Genomic DNA, 16,481 nt, shown 5'->3' on the forward strand with positions numbered 1-16,481 from the left:
CATTTTTAATTCTTGATAAGATCCCCAGAAACATAACCGAGCTCTGTGAAACAATTTTACTTATGAAATTTTGAAGTTACTTCATTGTAACTTTCAAGAAATAGACAAAATAAAACCGTCCGATCTGCTACTTCAAAACTGCAATGTCATGATATGAAACTGCACAACAAAATCAGAAAATCAACTCTATTTGCAACGGGAATTTTACCAGAAATCTCTCGAAATCGGCCACACGTTCTAACCTAATCAATATCTATATCCGGTTAATCAGTAAAAGATGTTACTTGTGAGAACCAACAGGTGGATTTTCAAAACCGAATACTTTCAATCCCAGATACATTTAAAAAAATCATCCAATTCACAGGGTGATAAATATGATAAAGAAACAACCTTTGATTGTCCGTTACAAGACTTCCCATATATATACCATCGATTGGAGAGGATCTTCACATTTGAGGAGTCACTTGCATCGGGTAAGTATGCCAAGAGTGCTGTGAATCTTTGACCTTGCAACATTGTATTATTCATGTAACAAATTTAAGAGTATCATGTAATTTATAATCTCTAATTCATTTGTGTCTTAACTGAAAACATCAGGATTTACTTAAATTGGAAATTTCTCATTAATTCAATGGGATTGTAGGTTTAATTGTTAATTCGTATTATTATTATCATTTAAATAGTATATTTAGTTTTTTTGTTAGTCCCTTACTTGTAATTTTTATCAGAAAACAAAATTGAACTTTGAAACAAAAATATAAGAAATAGTAATTTTTTATGTATGTATCATTCTTTCGCATTTCTTGGGCGTTTGTAGCCACTTTTTTGGTAAAGGGAGAGGGGGAATTGTGGGTATAATTTTTAATGCATATAATTATTATTATTTAAATAATATATTTAGTTTTTCATAGTCCCCTACTTACAATTTTTATTAAAAAACAAAATTGAACTCTGAAACAAAAATATAATAAATAGTAATTTTTTATGCATCTTTCATTCTTCCGCACTTCTTCGGTGTTTATAGTCAATTTTTTGGGAAGGGGGGGGGGGAGGGGAGGAGAATTCAAAAATCCTCTTCAACTCTAGTCTGCATCGAAGTTTCGTTGAAGAAGGATTAATTCTTAAATATCTTCATTTTTTAACAACCTAAGTAATTACTAGTTGCAAATTAATTACTAAATTCTGAAGTGGACAAAACTAGAAATTTTTCTTCACAGCAATCAAGAAAAGTTATTCATGTTTTTTGCTGGTAAAAGTCACGGATTTTTCTCGCTCTCCTTATAATCTTACGACGAACCATCTTATGCTATGATAAACTTGTAATCTACCGATCTAATCAATCCACAATCTAATTAAAATTTAAACATATTTTTAGCAGATTTTTTTTAAAAAATACTTCATTGAACTTAGTTCAGTGAAAATGCTAGATCAGTGTTTCTTAGCACACAGCTGGTATTGTGAATCGCTAAACATTTAAAGCTTGTACTGCTGACAGCACAAAAAGTTGCATATAAAACTGAAGAAAATGCCCTTTTTTTGTTATTCGTGGACTAATTACCTAAAAAACTGGACAATTTTTGTAAAGAAAAAATTGTGCGCAACCTGCTCCGGTAGATGGAGAAGAGAAAGCATTTTCCAAAAATTATTTGCGGAGAAAACCTTCTTTATTGCCTGCAACATTATTACCATTTTTAAATCCGTAATTACGAGTTTACAGCTGGTAAAATTATGTACTAAATGCAAAGATTGAACAACTAAAATGGTTTTCTGGATACCGGCTGAGGATTTCTGCTCTAACAATTTTCACAACTGAAAAAGTACCGTAAACACATTTGTTTGAATTTAGTTAATTGTCGTTGCTAATATTTTCATTGTAATAAACAGCTAAATAATGAATGTTAACGTTACCGTCGCTTAGAACCGTTTCAAAATCCATAATTACGAATTTGATAGTTGTAATTATGTAATAAATGCAAAGATTGAACTACTAAAATGGTTTTCTGAACACCGGCTGAGGATTTCTGCTCTAGCAATTTCCACAACTGAAAAAGTACCGTAAATACATTTGTTTGAATTTAGTCAACTATTGTCGCTGAAACGTTGTGGCTGCAAAACTCAGCACAATATGTTTCAAAAGGGCTGTTTTTAGCGGAATTTCATGATTATGTAATTTACAGTTTATTTGATAATAAAAATAATATTAAAAAAAAAACATTAACATTTTAGTCAGGTAAATAATTTTAAGATTTTATGCATACCACTTTAAAGTCAAATTTTTTAATTTTATTTTTCTATTTTTTAAAACGCATTGTTTCGCCCAATTGGGACAAACAAGCGGGCGAAAGTGAATTAAAAATGATAGCACGGTAATCCCATGGGGAAAAACCTTGAACACGCGTAATATTTTAATCGTTTCAAAATTTACTTCGTTGTCCAAACGTCTTTCCTTGCAAGCGATTAGTATAGTTAATAGCATATGTGACATATCAATTCGAAGAAAAGAGGCAATACTAGATTTACTATTAACAGAATAATTAAGAAAATTGTATTTCTAATTCATAAAATTTCGAAAACCAATACTTCTTAAAGTAATACACATTTAATTAAGGGAAGCGTCATAACATTGTAAATTGATCAAACGGTTTTTGATTTATTGCTTTTTGATAACTTTAAACTTTTTTGATCATCATCATTATTATTTCTTCCTTTCTTTAAAAATATTGCCTTCTAGAGAAAAAAATCCAATTACAGAGGAAATTAAAATAAAAACTGGAATAAGACTGAAGCAATTAAAGCAAATAATATCTTCAAAAAGCAAAAACATCTAGACTTAAAATCATGCTATGGCATATTTAAAACACCTAAACCGCGATAAAAGTATAAACAAATGGTAAAATTTAAAATTTAAATTTAAATTATGCTTACTTAATAATTTTTTAAAATTTATTTATATTGTTTTCATGAACTAATTGTTTTGATTAATGTCTACTTTGAGTAATAAAAAGATTGAAAGTTTAAAATTATAAATTAATAGGCTCATAACAATTTTTTAAAACTTTAAGTGAAGACATTAATTCGGAAGTAAATCTCTTAATAGTTATGGATGTTAACTCTATACATCGAACTCCATGCTTCAAGAATATTTGCTGCCAAAACTTGTTCTTTGCATGAACATTTTTAAAATCTCGTATTCAATGAGTAAAAAAAAGTTATTTGACTAGAAAAGAAGCATTTGTGAAACGATGCGTACAATTCACGTAGATTATTTTGCTGATGAAAGGATGAAGACGTAGAGACTTTTAAGAACATTTGATATCGAAGAAACATACTTTAAGAATATGTTAATTTTCTTTTTTGCGTACTATGAATTGCAATTTGTAGGTTTCAATGTAGCGGAAAAAAATATGTATAGCTGAATTAGTAAATGCTACTGATTTTGATAAGTTTAACGAAGCAAATCTCCTTATGTAGTTAATGCTAGAACATTGGTGATTACTTTAACAAAGCAAATCTTCTTTGTAAGGACTAGAACGTGTTTGATGAGTTGTAAATAAATAACAAACTATAGTTTTTTTTTTACTTTGATCATTTCTTCTAATTTTGAATATTTTAAATTGAACTTGACTTAACTGAACTTAAACTAAACTTGAATGTCTTAAACTATTCCGAACCAGTTATTTTTGAATACTTAAAACTAAAATAAACCTTTACAGTGCAACACTAACGATCATAACCATCAGCCAAGTTTAACTTCAACCAGACAACCAAACCGTCGATGGAAAATTTTTTCAACCAATGAGAATCGACGGCTTGGGTGTCTGACTAGGACTCAACTTGGTTGGTGAATATGACCTTCACTGATTAACACGCTTTCATAATATATTTTTTGTCACATTTTTTTGAGTTTTTCCATACAAAACTATAAATTCATTATTTTTCAGAGCCATGAAGTTTCTCGCGGTGCTTTTCCTCGCGGGCTTTGCCCTTGCTGCAGCTGTTCCTGTTCCTACGGAAGAAGTCGGTAAGCATACATTGTTTTTTCAGAAAGTTTGATTTTATTGCTGCTACTTTTAATCTTGGTAATAATTTTATTAAATGAATTAATATTTGGGAATACTAATGCTTTACAACTTATATTTTACGTAACATGCATAATAGGACAACGAAAGTTAAATTTAAAAGATTATTTGAGCTTGGCTAGATTCATGGCAAGCAATTAGTTTTGTTTACTTAAAAGAAAAATCACTCAAGTGATAATTTTTAATGTTGAATTTACGCAACTTAAACAACACAGAAGTAATGCTGATTGGCAAATGAATCTACTCTATATACGACTGGAAAAAGCAAAGAAAGTTTTAGGTAAAATCTCTTAATTCCTATACAAACTCTACAATTTACTAATTAAAGACTGATCGGTTTATTTGGTACTAAAAATGCAGTTTAGAAGTTTGTTTTTACAATTGTTTTAATTATAAAGCAAAATATGCATTCTTGGCGCGTTTTTATTTTTACATTCGCATAGTTATTAATAAATACTTGCAATTTAATGATTCAAAAAAATGTTGGTTTTGATAAAACGATTAATGAAATTCAGTCACACAAATAGCCACAGAAATTTACAAAGGAACTGAAAAGAACAAACGCTGTTATTCTGTACTGATCGATTAGGTTTTTCTATTTCGAATTCTATATTCGACGTTTTTTTGCATCAGAACTACTTTTAACATAGCAAATTTTTATTAATTGAAGCTAGTGTGATAAAAATAGTGCAGTTGCGTGTACGATTATTACCTAATCAAACTTAAAATAAAAAGACTGAAATTAATTTTGTACTAAATTCCTAACGTTAAGTTTTAATTAGGATAAATTCTAGTTCTCTAAAAAGATGCAGTGCTGGGTGAGCAAAAGAAATGAAAGTTATTTTGTTAAAGAATGAATTAACTACTGAAGTATTATGAAAACGGATTTATAAATTAATTTATGTTTACTGTTACTGTTCAATTAAACCCTGCACCTTAATATTTACTAGATCTTTTTTCTCTTGATGTTTAAGTTTTTTTCAAGTGTTTGATTATTGCTAAGAAGTTATATAAAGGTAAAGTTTTTACGACTGGAATTATTATATATTAACCGCAAAGAGTTACAGCATTGAAATTCAATGACATTTGAATATGTGTTGGAACAATATAGATGCAAATTAGGTAAAGAAGGACAAAAAACGAAAGAAAAAAATTTCCTCCAATCTATTTATGTCTAAATATAAAAATTAGTTCGATGTGAGGATCATTGTATTTGAATGAAAAACATTCTATGAACAGTAAATAAAAAAATGATTTTAGTATTGATAGTTAGAAATAGACAAGGATGTTAAATTTATAAGTAAACTATTTTGACAAGCATTGAAATTATGTTACACTAAAAATGTATTAAAACTTTATGATAAATATTTGAACGGATTTTTAGGAATAAAATGATGAGTTTTCACGGGTGAAGAAAAAAATGATGTTCATAATAAAATTTATCAAATTAATTTTTCTAATTAAGTATTCCAAATTAATAGTTTTCAGGATTTCGGAGCTAGCTGGTAAAAATTCATGGTTAAAACTGGAAAAGTGAATAGAAAGTGAAATAAAAATAGTTCAGAGTGCAGTCCGCTGAAGAATTTAATATTTAGTGTCAGACTAACAATGGCACTTTGAAATTTTAATTTTTTCAGCTTAAGAATAATATGCACTAATTATTACAAAGAAAAAAAAATACACACACACAGTAAAATGTATTTGTACCCTTTACTCTTGAAGTTGAGGAAGTGTTTCGGCATTTTAGAACAAAAGGTAGTTATATCAAAAGTTAATTCACTAGATTTTGTGAGGATTTTCATAATGATGAGTATTATAGACAATAATTGTACAAAATGTTTCTTTCTGATCTTTATGTTGAACTAAAACTTTTATTAAAATGAAATCGTTTACGATTTTCTTTTCTGCAATTGCAGGTGTTTTGCAAAAGTTTGAAGACCTCTTTTCTTTGACTTTGGCTTTGGAATCTGAGTAAGTAACGAAAGAATTTTTTAAACATATTATTAAAAACATTCAGGAAGACTAGTAATAATTAATTTTAACCCAAATAATTTCCTTAGTAATTTATTATGGTTTTTAGAGCCCTAAATGCCAAATTATTCAATACGTGATTTCTCTATCCACGATTTTCATTGCAAGAAATTATCGTTTGACTCATTCCTGTTTAAAAATTTGATTTGAAAAATATCTTGTATAGTTACTTTAAAATGAATGCGTAGAAATTTGCCATTCATTTAAATAAAATTTTGGACAAACTTATCCAAAATTACTGACTTTTAAACTTATGGATATCGTGCATTTAATAACAAATGCCTGATATAAACCTTATTTTTTGTTAGTTCCTTACTTGCAATTTTTTTTTTATCATAAAACAAAGTTGAACTTTGAAACAAAAATATAATAAATAGTAATTTTTTATGTATCTTTCATTCTTTTGCATTACTTTGGGTGTTTATAGCCAATTTTTCGGGAAAGGGGGGGGGGAGAGGAGAATTCGAAAAATCACTTCAACTCTATCCTGCATCGACGTTTCGTTGAAGAAGGATCAATTTTTAAATATCTTCATTTTTTAACAATCTAAGTAATTACTAGTTGCAAATTAATTACTAAATTCTGAAATGGACAGAACTAGAAATTTCGCTTCACAGCAATGAAGAAAATGTATTCAATTCTTGCTGGTAAAAGTCACGGATTTTTCTCACTCTCCTTATAATCTTACGACGAACAATCTTTGCGAAAAAAAAATCTTGCGATAATTTTGCATTTTTAAATTTTATCCGGAGAATTTCCTTTACAAAACACAATTACAAAATACAATTTTTAGTAAGTCTTAAAATGCTTTTTTAAGTTTTTATGAAATAAAGTAGCAATTCAGATCGTTTGTTTTAACCTATGTTGAAAGAACATTTTAAATTCATTTTGCTCACTTCAATGATAATGACTGAAAATATTACTAAGACTTTCTTAAACCTAGGCTAGCTATTTACAAGTATTATTTTAAGAATTTATCTGTATTATAACAATAAATTGTCTACTTATTTTTATGACTATGCCAGGGGCCAGATTAAGGCATAGGCACAAGGGGCACGGGCACAGGGCACCAACATTTGGGGGGCACCAAACCTGTTGCCAAAGTTTTTAAAAAATTTGGCAAATTTAAATCACACACCATAGTAAAAATAATAATAATATTAAGTCTAGAAAAAAAATTGCAGAACTTTAAAAGTATAACCTCTGCCAAAGCTGCTCCAGACATAATATTATATTTTATTGAATTTAAAATGCTATATTAGAGAAATTTTAAATTATGTCATATTGCTACCAGGCAAAAGTTCGACAACATCTCATATTATAGTGTTTTCGCAGTTTATAATGTATTGTAAGACATTACCACATTAAAGTAATGCATTTTTTTTTCCAGTGATGAACCCCAGACTGAATTGGGCCAGAAGCTTAAGGAGAGGCTCAATGAAATTTTGGAAAAGATCAAGGAATCCATTGAGCAAGGAAAGGGGGTGAAAGAAGAGCTCCTTCAGAAGGTGAGTAATTCATAAAAAATAAATATAAATAAAAAATGACGAAAGTTTATGCTTGAAAATCTTTTGCATTTGGCAGTTGTGGAAGTTCAATGTTCTTTTTTTCTCTGAAAGCTCAAAGAAACTCGAGACAAAATGAAGGAACTGAAGGTGGAACTCGGCGAGAAAGCCAAGGAGCTTCTTGAAAAGATCAAGGAGAAGGCAAAGGACTTCTGGCAGAGAATCTTAGAAAGGCTTAGGCCTGACAAACGATTTGCTGCCGAGTAAGTAGAGAATATACATTTACTCTAGGATAAATTCACTGCAGTCAAAGTTTTGCAAATGCACATAATGGCTTCAATTTAAGTCAGCAGGTGGGGATTTATAGAGTGGGAATGATTAACACCTCGTTTGAGTCATTTTTTTAGCCAAGTTCATAAATAAACCATCAATTTCAATAGAGTTTTAAAAGCGATAATAATAATAATAATAAAGTAATATATGATAGAAATTTAAGGTATAAGTTAAATTGTAAACAAATTGTAAATGATCTTATTTTGTAGTTTCAACAATAAAATAAGGAAGATAAACTTTAATCATTGACAAATTGGAAACTTAGATTCAGTACATTTTGTTGAATTTAAAATAAGTCATGACCAGTTAAAACTAAGCTTGAATTCAAGGACGGATCCAGAACTTTTCCACGGAGGGGGCGAATGATTTTTGTATTTCACTTTTTTCATTCCACTTTTTTTTTCTTATTTGCACGTACTTGAGGGGAAGGAGGCTACTGCATCACTGTAATTCAAAACAACTGAAATATACAGATTTAGCCAAGGTTTGGAAGGCAGAAGGTTCTCTTACAACCTTTTCCTTCCTTTTTTCATTACCAAAGTATTCTTAAGTTGTGCTTTTTGGACTTGTGCCCATCGCTCCTCTCTTGTATCCGTCCTTGCTTGAATTTTAAACCATTTAGAACTAAGTGTGCATTCGTTAACAGGACGGTGATGCTTTGAATGTTGCTTAACTTTTTCGGAAAAAGCATTTCATGCTAATCAAAAACACAGTTTTTCAATTATTTGTAATTTTTAATAATCCTAATAACACTTTTGTGTATTTTAGTGATGATGATGTCAAAGACGACATTGAGAAATCTTTGAGAGAAGCCCTTGACAAAGTCCTTGAAAAAGTAAAAGATGCAATTGACCACGGAAAAGCCATCAGAGAAGAGTACTTGGACAGGGTAAGTTTTGGACTTATTTTTCGAGTTCTTAAAACTGCGACTTCAATTAATACATAAAAAATCAACTAACTTTTAAACGTTGAAATGTGCTTTTATTCCACATAGATTAAGGAAATCCGTCAAAAGTTGAAGGATATGGGCAAAGAAATCGGCAATCATGCTAAAGAAGTGTTGGAAAAGATTAAGGAACGTGCAAAGGATTACTGGCAGAGAATTTTGGAGAAATTGGGCTTGAACAAGCGCGCTATTGAGTTCCACCTCGAACAAGCTTTTGCTGATGAGTAAGTATTATTTGTTTATGTATATTTTTTTGGAATTCATCTCTTGTTTAAGAACATTACTAGGAATTTCTTTAAGAAACAGTTTGAAGTTTTGTGTATCTTTAGTAATTCCGTATTCTGTATTTCTGTTTTCAGTGACTCTCACTCCGAACTTGAACAGAAGTTGAAGGAGAAACTCGAACAGCTCCTTGACAAAATCAAGGAAGCTATTGAGAAGGGCAAGGGCATCAAAGAGGAAACTCTTGAAAAGGTTCATAAGTTTTCCATACAAGCTTTACTTCTATTTACTCTATCTTCGTACACAAATATTAAAATTTCAAGTTTAATTGTAGAAATAATTAAATTTTAATATGACATGATACTGAATTATTGGTGTAAGTAAAATGGTAAAACTTTTCGTGCTATAGCTGAGGGAAGTACGTGAAAAGATGAAAGAACTCAGAGTTGAACTCGGCGACAAAGCTAAGGAACTTGTACAAAGAATCAGAGAAAGAGTTAAGGAATACTTCAAGAGGATCCTGGAACGATTGGGTCTTGAAAAACGAGGGTAAGGTCACTAAAATTTTTGTTTCCGATTTAAATCCTTGAATATTTTCCCCAAAACCGTATTATTTGAACTGATATAAATGTTTTTTGGAAGTTATATAGATCTTCAAAATGTGCTTAAAAATATGTACATGTTAACAACTAGAAAAGTACTATTCAGAAACTCGGAGTTTATTGGAAAAGAAATATTAAGTAATGTTAATTTAAAACGTGTTTCATTATTTATTTATTTATTTATTTTTTAAATTTAGTGAACCCCAAACTGAACTTGGCCAGAGGCTTAGGGAAGAACTCGATCAAGTCCTTGAAAAAATCAAGGATGCCATTGACAATGGTAAAGCTGTCAAGGAATCTACTCTTGAAAAGGTAAATAAAATGCTTTATGCATAGTTGTGTGTGTGTGTGAGTGAGTGTGAATGCTGAATCAATCATGTTATCTTTTCGTGAAAAAAGTGAAAGCATTTACTAATATTTTTTTCGAATGTAACAATAAAATATTAGAAAAGATATTACTACGGCTAAAAATGAGAAAACCCCCGGTAAAATAACAACCCGGATACAAACAAATATCATTGAAAACATTAAAACCGACGTGTTTCCAACATTGTAACATAAACAGTAAAATAACAGTTTTTACAAGACATTTTTTTAGAAAAAAGTAAAATGTCAGTTTTAATAATTTCCTGAATAATTGCTCATTTCATATGTTAATTAGAGAGTCAAGTAAAAAACATGGAGTTTAAGGCATACTTCCTTGTCGAATAGAATTTAGAGTACAAATTGATTTTAAATAACAGATGAAAGTGAATGTTATGCACACATTTAGACTAAAATAGTTTAAAAAAAAGTTTGGGGCGAAAGTGCGAATTCGTTTTTTACATCCTTGATCCTAAAGGAGGTGCAGATTTTATTTGAACGAAAATATCTAAAGTGAAAAGAGTAAAAAAGAAATCTCAAATAAATTAATACAATTCTAAATATTCTTACTCTTCTAAGTTTTTAATGCATCTAGAGTCATGCAGTTATAATGGCTGGCCAAAAGAAATTAGACATCAGTAGGGCTTCCTCTGTTACGTATATTTCAGTTTTCGTGATTGTGTAACTATGTTAAAAATGATTAATCTCCTTGCAACTTTATACATAATAATTTTTGTGCAGAAACCAAACTTTATTTTCTTTTGCAGTTGAAGGAAATCCGTGAGCAGATGAAAGATCTTGGAGTTGAGCTGGGACAAAAAGCAAAGGAATTGTTGCAGAACATCAAAGAGAAGGCAAAGGATTACTGGCAGAGAATCTTAGAAAAGCTTAAGCCCAGCAAACGCTCTCTTCATGAATCTGAGGCTCTCTATGAGTAAGTTACCACTTTTACACAAATGCTTCCAATTATACTTTTATTTTTTCAATTCGTTTTCTTGCGGTGTCCCAAAAGACTGGAGACAAGTTCATAAGTGATTCATTATTGTGCCTGCTGCTGTTGCTGAGCATTTGGCTTTAAAAGTTACTAGTCATAACTAGTCATATAACTAGTCATTTAAAAATTACCTTGACATTTAAGTCATTCTGTGTCTACAGAAGTTTTAACGAAATTGAAACTATGTGCAGAATAATTTTGTTAATTTAAAATATCTATTTTTTCAGTGAACCTCAAACTGAACTAGGACAGAAATTGAGAGAACACTTGGACCAGATCCTTGAAAAAGTAAAAGAAGCCATCGAGAGGGGCAAGGAAGTCAAGGAAGAATACTTGGAGAAGGTATTTACAAATATTTAATTTGTCATTAGTTCCATTATACACACTGTAATTGTCCAACAATGATAATTTGTTCTTTTACGAAACTTAGTGAAAATATTTATAAGTCAAAAGCTTAGTTAAAATGATTTGTAGTTAGAATTTAGATTAAAAATGCTATTTGCTGGACAAAGATCTTGAAATAATTTTCCATGTGATTTCAGAGTAAGCTTGTACAATGATTTTGATTATATATAATTTGGCTTTGGTAAAAAATTCTAATGTTGGTTTTTTGTTAGATTAAGGAACTCCGTGAAAAGTTGAAGGACATGAAGGAAGACATTGGAGCCCGCGCTAAGGACCTCCTCCAAAAGATCAAGGAGACTGGCAAGGAATACTTCCAGAAGATCTTGGAGAGATTGGGACTGGGCAAGCGAGCTCTTTATGCTGAGTAAGAATATTTCCATGGTTTTTAGGAATCGACTTTAAAGAATTTATATTCCAAATTGAATCCAAAAGTTTATGAACATGATAACTTGTTCTATCAAAAGATAATTTTTTTTTTGTCAGTTAAAATCCATTATTTTTGAAATTATTTAGTAAAACAACAATCGAAACAGCTTTAAAGTTAAGTATAACAACAAAGTCATGCAAAACTTGTGATTTTTAGAACTTCATTTTTGAGATAAAGAAATGTTCTTTTTTATTTCAAAACTTAAAACGCTAATTGATGAAAAGTCGCACATTTACCATGCAGTTAATAAGAAGAAAGAAATTATGCAATTATTACATCACGATTTACGAGTTGAATTTTAACAACTATTCATATATTTTACTTATAATTTACATAGTGGTAAAAATATGCATAAACATTGATTCATATTAGCAAAAGCTTAAATCTAACCAATAAAAGTTTTATTTTAAAATGAAAGATTTGATGGAAAAATTTTAAAAAGTAATCTTACTGTTAGGCCAACTATTTTTGCATAAATAATCACGTAAATTTGAAGCACTTGAAAGTAAAAGTAATTAAAAAGTTTAAATATCGTTTTTTTTTCTTTCTTTAATTTTCTTATTTTGCGTTTGACAAAACGCAATGTTTCAAAATTTTTTTATGTCAATTCAATAAATTATAGAAACTGTCTTGAGCTTAAATTTTATGCCAAAATTAAAATATCGTAAAATGAACTGTAACTAGCTTCTTGTAAGTGAAATCTGATGTTTTTTTTTTTTTTTGCAGTGAGCCACAAACCGAACTGGGGCAGAAATTGAGAGAACATTTGGATGAGATCCTTGAAAAAATTAAGGATGCCATTGAGAAGGGCAAGGAAGTCAAGGAGGAATACTTGGAAAAGGTATCCGATAAGGATTATTTTTAGTTGTAGTTTAATATACCGTAATGAGCCACACATACTTATTTGAAAAACATACTTACTGAGAACGTCTATTATTAAATTTTGCTATAAAACGGTACACTTATCAGTACTGTGCAAGAGCAATGAGCATAGTTTTTGAGCAAAAATCACATTCTTTGAGTTGTGCGACGTTCATTCTTTTTTTTTTTAAATATTAACATTTGGATTCGTTTTCAGATTAAGGAAATTCGTGCTAAGTTGAAGGATCTTAAGGAAGACATTGGAGCCCGTGCTAAGGATCTCCTTCAGAAAATCAAAGAAAAAGGCAAGGAGTACTTCCAGAAGATCTTGGAGCGATTGGGACTAGGTGGCAAGCGAGCTCTTTATGCCGAGTAAGAACATTTCGATGCCTTCATTAATTTTGAAATTCCTGACTGTTAAATGATAATTAACTCAGTCGTAAACATTATTAAATCAAGCAATCCGAGTTCACGGTGATATTTTTGACAAGAGTCAATCAAAGGTTTAGTGAACTAAATTTAAAATTTTATTTTCATAAAATTAGACGTGATTGTTACATTTAGAGTCGGTGTCGTTAGTTCACTTAATGTAACTACTAAAGAAACTTTCAATGAAATGCTTAAATCATGGTAACCGGCAGAAAATACTAAAATCTTTTGTTGCTATAAATTTGTTTTAACAATTAATTAACTAATTGAAACAAGTGTTGAGGAGTAGAAACATATTAGTAATTTCGAAACTTTAACTTAAGATTTTTTTTGCAGCTAAGTATTTAACGTATTGTATAGAAAAAGTTAAGGCCTGCAATAAAGGAAAAGGAATTTTAGTACAATCAAAAATTAAAACAACTTTCTAGAAATTGTTCGTTAATTATCATTTGTTTTTCTGGATAAGTAAACTATAAACATAAATGCATAACATTTAATGTTCGGAACTTGAGTTGCATTCATGTTGCTAACACATTCGTTTGGACCGTACAAAATATTCAGCTTTGATTCCGAAAGGATATTTAAAAAACTAAAATTAAATTGTATTTTTGATATATTATTTTGTTTTAATATAAACACATCTTTTGAAAACAAGGATCTTTTTTCAAAATTGAATAAATTCCATTTTATTCAAAGCAAAACTGAAGAGTTATGTTAATCCTTTTTGTAAATAGCAATCTAGATTGAATGAAACTTGTTAAAACATCTTATGTTTCACAATTTAACGTTAGCACCTTTTGCTCTTCAATATTAACGTATGAGAGCAAATAATACAAAACAAAAACTGCGAAGACAAAAGTTACTAATTTTAATACTTCAATTGGAACTTATTTAATTGTTTCAAAAGTTATGATAAGTTTAATTAAGCAAATACAAAGGATAAGATATATGTTTTACTTCTCGCATTTAGTGAACCTCAGACCGAATTGGGACAGAAATTGAGAGAGCATTTGGATGAAATCCTTGAAAAAGTTAAGGATGCCATTGAAAAAGGAAAGGGCCTTAAGGAAGAATACCTTGAAAAGGTAATTATTGTTTGAAATATATGCATAAAATAAAGCCTTTTGAAGTGTACATTAAAATGTGTATAATTGCATTTTTTGCATGTATTAATTTTTGCAGTAGCTGTTTAGTCAATGTTAAACCGCGGTTCAACTTTACTCGAGAGTAGATGCTTTGAAAATTTTAACGAGAAAAACTTTGGTTTTCAAACGTAAATTTTTGTTTGATGTTTTTAAATACTCAATGCAATAAAGTCTATGTATTATAAATTTTAAATTATTCTCTTTTTGTTTCAATGTGATTATGAAACTTAACACTGGTACAGAAATATTGAATTGAAAAATGAATTTCTGAAAATATTTTGGTCGGCACACGGTGTTAAGGCAAAAGTCACCAAATTCAATTCTCCAGTCTTGATAAATTCTCTGTTTAAACTTTCAATCGCATTGAAAAATAGCGAAAATCCGTTTTTAGATCCTTAACTTTTACAGTAAGTTCATTGATATAACTTTTGAACTGTATAGTTGACTTCCATCATGAACTAACGAACTGTCTACTAAACTAACGAAAAGTCTAAGTCATCACGGTATTGCATTAAAAAAAAAAAAAAATCGGGGGGGGGGGGGGGGCTAACTGACTTTTGCCAAAACCAACGTTTTGAATCGGAAATAGCTATTTTGAAAGATAGTTCTTTATATCTTTGAATACTTACCCTAAATGTTTTCCATTCAGATCAAGGAAATCCGCCAAAAGTTGAGGGACATGAAGGAAGACATTGGTGCTCACGCAAAGGACCTTTTGCAAAAAATCAAAGAAAAGGGCAAGGAATACTTACAAAAGATCTTGGAAAAATTGGGACTGAAGAGCAAGCGAGCTCACGAGGAATTCTTCGCTGATGATGATGAGTAAGTCATAACTAGTTGCACTAAAAATCTTTTAAAATGCAAACATCCAGCCCCATTGCAAATGTTCCAGAAAATCTAATTAACATCTTTTTAACTTTTCAATTTTGTTTTAAATTGTTGAAAATGAAAAAAAAGTCGAGATTACGATTATATACTGTCGTTTTCATGAACTAAAATTTCAACCTCTCTTCACAAGAATTTGGACAAATTCAGTAATATTTGATGATGAATGAAATTAACTACACCATTAATTGCCGTAGCTAAATTTGTATGAGCCAGTTATAGAAATAAGGTGATACTGCTGCGTTGTCGTAACAATAAGTTTTCCAATCTTTTAAAAAATAAGTTTTTCCGAAGGAATTTTAAGTTTTTCAGCTAGAAAGGGCTGAAATTAATAAACCAACCTTAAAGCTCTTTTTTCCCCTAATTTACTTCATTTCTAGCAAAGGGTCTGTTTAAAACCATAACTTTTTATGTGTAATTAAATGTGCCGCATCCCAATTTATGTTTATGTGCATATTGATGCATCTATTTCTCAAGAAACATCAATAAAAATTTACTTGCTAGCTTAATTATCCGCACAGCTTTTCAAATAGATCAGCCCTCGTGTGTCATCCATAGTTAGCTAATGATGCTCTGCATTTTCTGTTTTAGTGAGGAATCGGATTTGGCCACTAGGTTGAGGGAAAGATTAACTCAACTCATCCAGAGGATCAAGGATGCCTTGGAAAATGGCAAAGGGTTGACCGATCTGTTGCAAAAGGTAAACAGAGGAAAAGTTATGTAGAAATCATTAATGACGAGTTATTGATGTAGTTTTTGATGAATGTTGTTCTGTAACAAGAATTAGCAGTTGTATCATAATTTGATGATGCACTAATTTCATTTTTTTAAACGTAGCTTAAGGATCTCCGTGAGAAATTGAAGGAAAACAACGTAGATGTTGGACAACTGATCAAGGAACGCCTCCAGAAGCTGAGGGAAAAAGTAAAGGAATATTTTGACAAACTCCTTGAAAGGCTCAAGACCAAGAGATCTGTTCAACACCTTGACTTTAACCTCAAGCAAATTTTCCAGAAACTGAAGGACTACGTAAGTTAATCTAAACTTTCTTTAAATTGTTGAACTCAGTACACTTACATTTTAGTGAAAGTCATTGAACTGTATCCATGATCAACGCTACAAAAAAGCACGGAGTACTAACCATGCTGAAATATCTTTAACTAAGTCAAAAAATGTCAAATTGGTTTCCCTTAACTGTTAATAAAAAAATCTGATGTGAAACGTTATTATATGAGGGAAGAATATGAGTAATAT

The 16,481-nt window shown here is 30.2% G+C and overlaps 1 protein-coding gene across 1 annotated transcript in view; it reads left to right on the plus strand.

Annotated features, from left to right (window-relative positions):
- The first annotated feature begins 451 nt into the window (after positions 1–451).
- Positions 452–16,481, plus strand: part of LOC129223199 (nucleoprotein TPR-like) — a 110,545-nt gene continuing 94,515 nt past the window's right edge. Inside the window, exons 1-19 of the mRNA XM_054857765.1 lie at positions 452–473; positions 3,942–4,021; positions 5,996–6,050; positions 7,501–7,618; positions 7,730–7,878; positions 8,717–8,837; positions 8,943–9,118; positions 9,254–9,368; positions 9,526–9,665; positions 9,916–10,030; positions 10,849–11,015; positions 11,303–11,417; positions 11,693–11,844; positions 12,634–12,748; positions 12,986–13,140; positions 14,168–14,282; positions 14,992–15,164; positions 15,819–15,927; positions 16,065–16,256. Of these exons, the coding sequence (XP_054713740.1) occupies positions 3,946–4,021; positions 5,996–6,050; positions 7,501–7,618; positions 7,730–7,878; positions 8,717–8,837; positions 8,943–9,118; positions 9,254–9,368; positions 9,526–9,665; positions 9,916–10,030; positions 10,849–11,015; positions 11,303–11,417; positions 11,693–11,844; positions 12,634–12,748; positions 12,986–13,140; positions 14,168–14,282; positions 14,992–15,164; positions 15,819–15,927; positions 16,065–16,256 (2,358 nt within the window). The 5' untranslated portion in view covers positions 452–473; positions 3,942–3,945. The remainder of the gene's footprint in view (positions 474–3,941; positions 4,022–5,995; positions 6,051–7,500; positions 7,619–7,729; positions 7,879–8,716; positions 8,838–8,942; positions 9,119–9,253; positions 9,369–9,525; positions 9,666–9,915; positions 10,031–10,848; positions 11,016–11,302; positions 11,418–11,692; positions 11,845–12,633; positions 12,749–12,985; positions 13,141–14,167; positions 14,283–14,991; positions 15,165–15,818; positions 15,928–16,064; positions 16,257–16,481) is intronic.

The sequence above is a fragment of the Uloborus diversus genome, chromosome 5 (genome assembly GCF_026930045.1).
Source record: "Uloborus diversus isolate 005 chromosome 5, Udiv.v.3.1, whole genome shotgun sequence".
NCBI lineage: Eukaryota > Metazoa > Arthropoda > Arachnida > Araneae > Uloboridae > Uloborus > Uloborus diversus.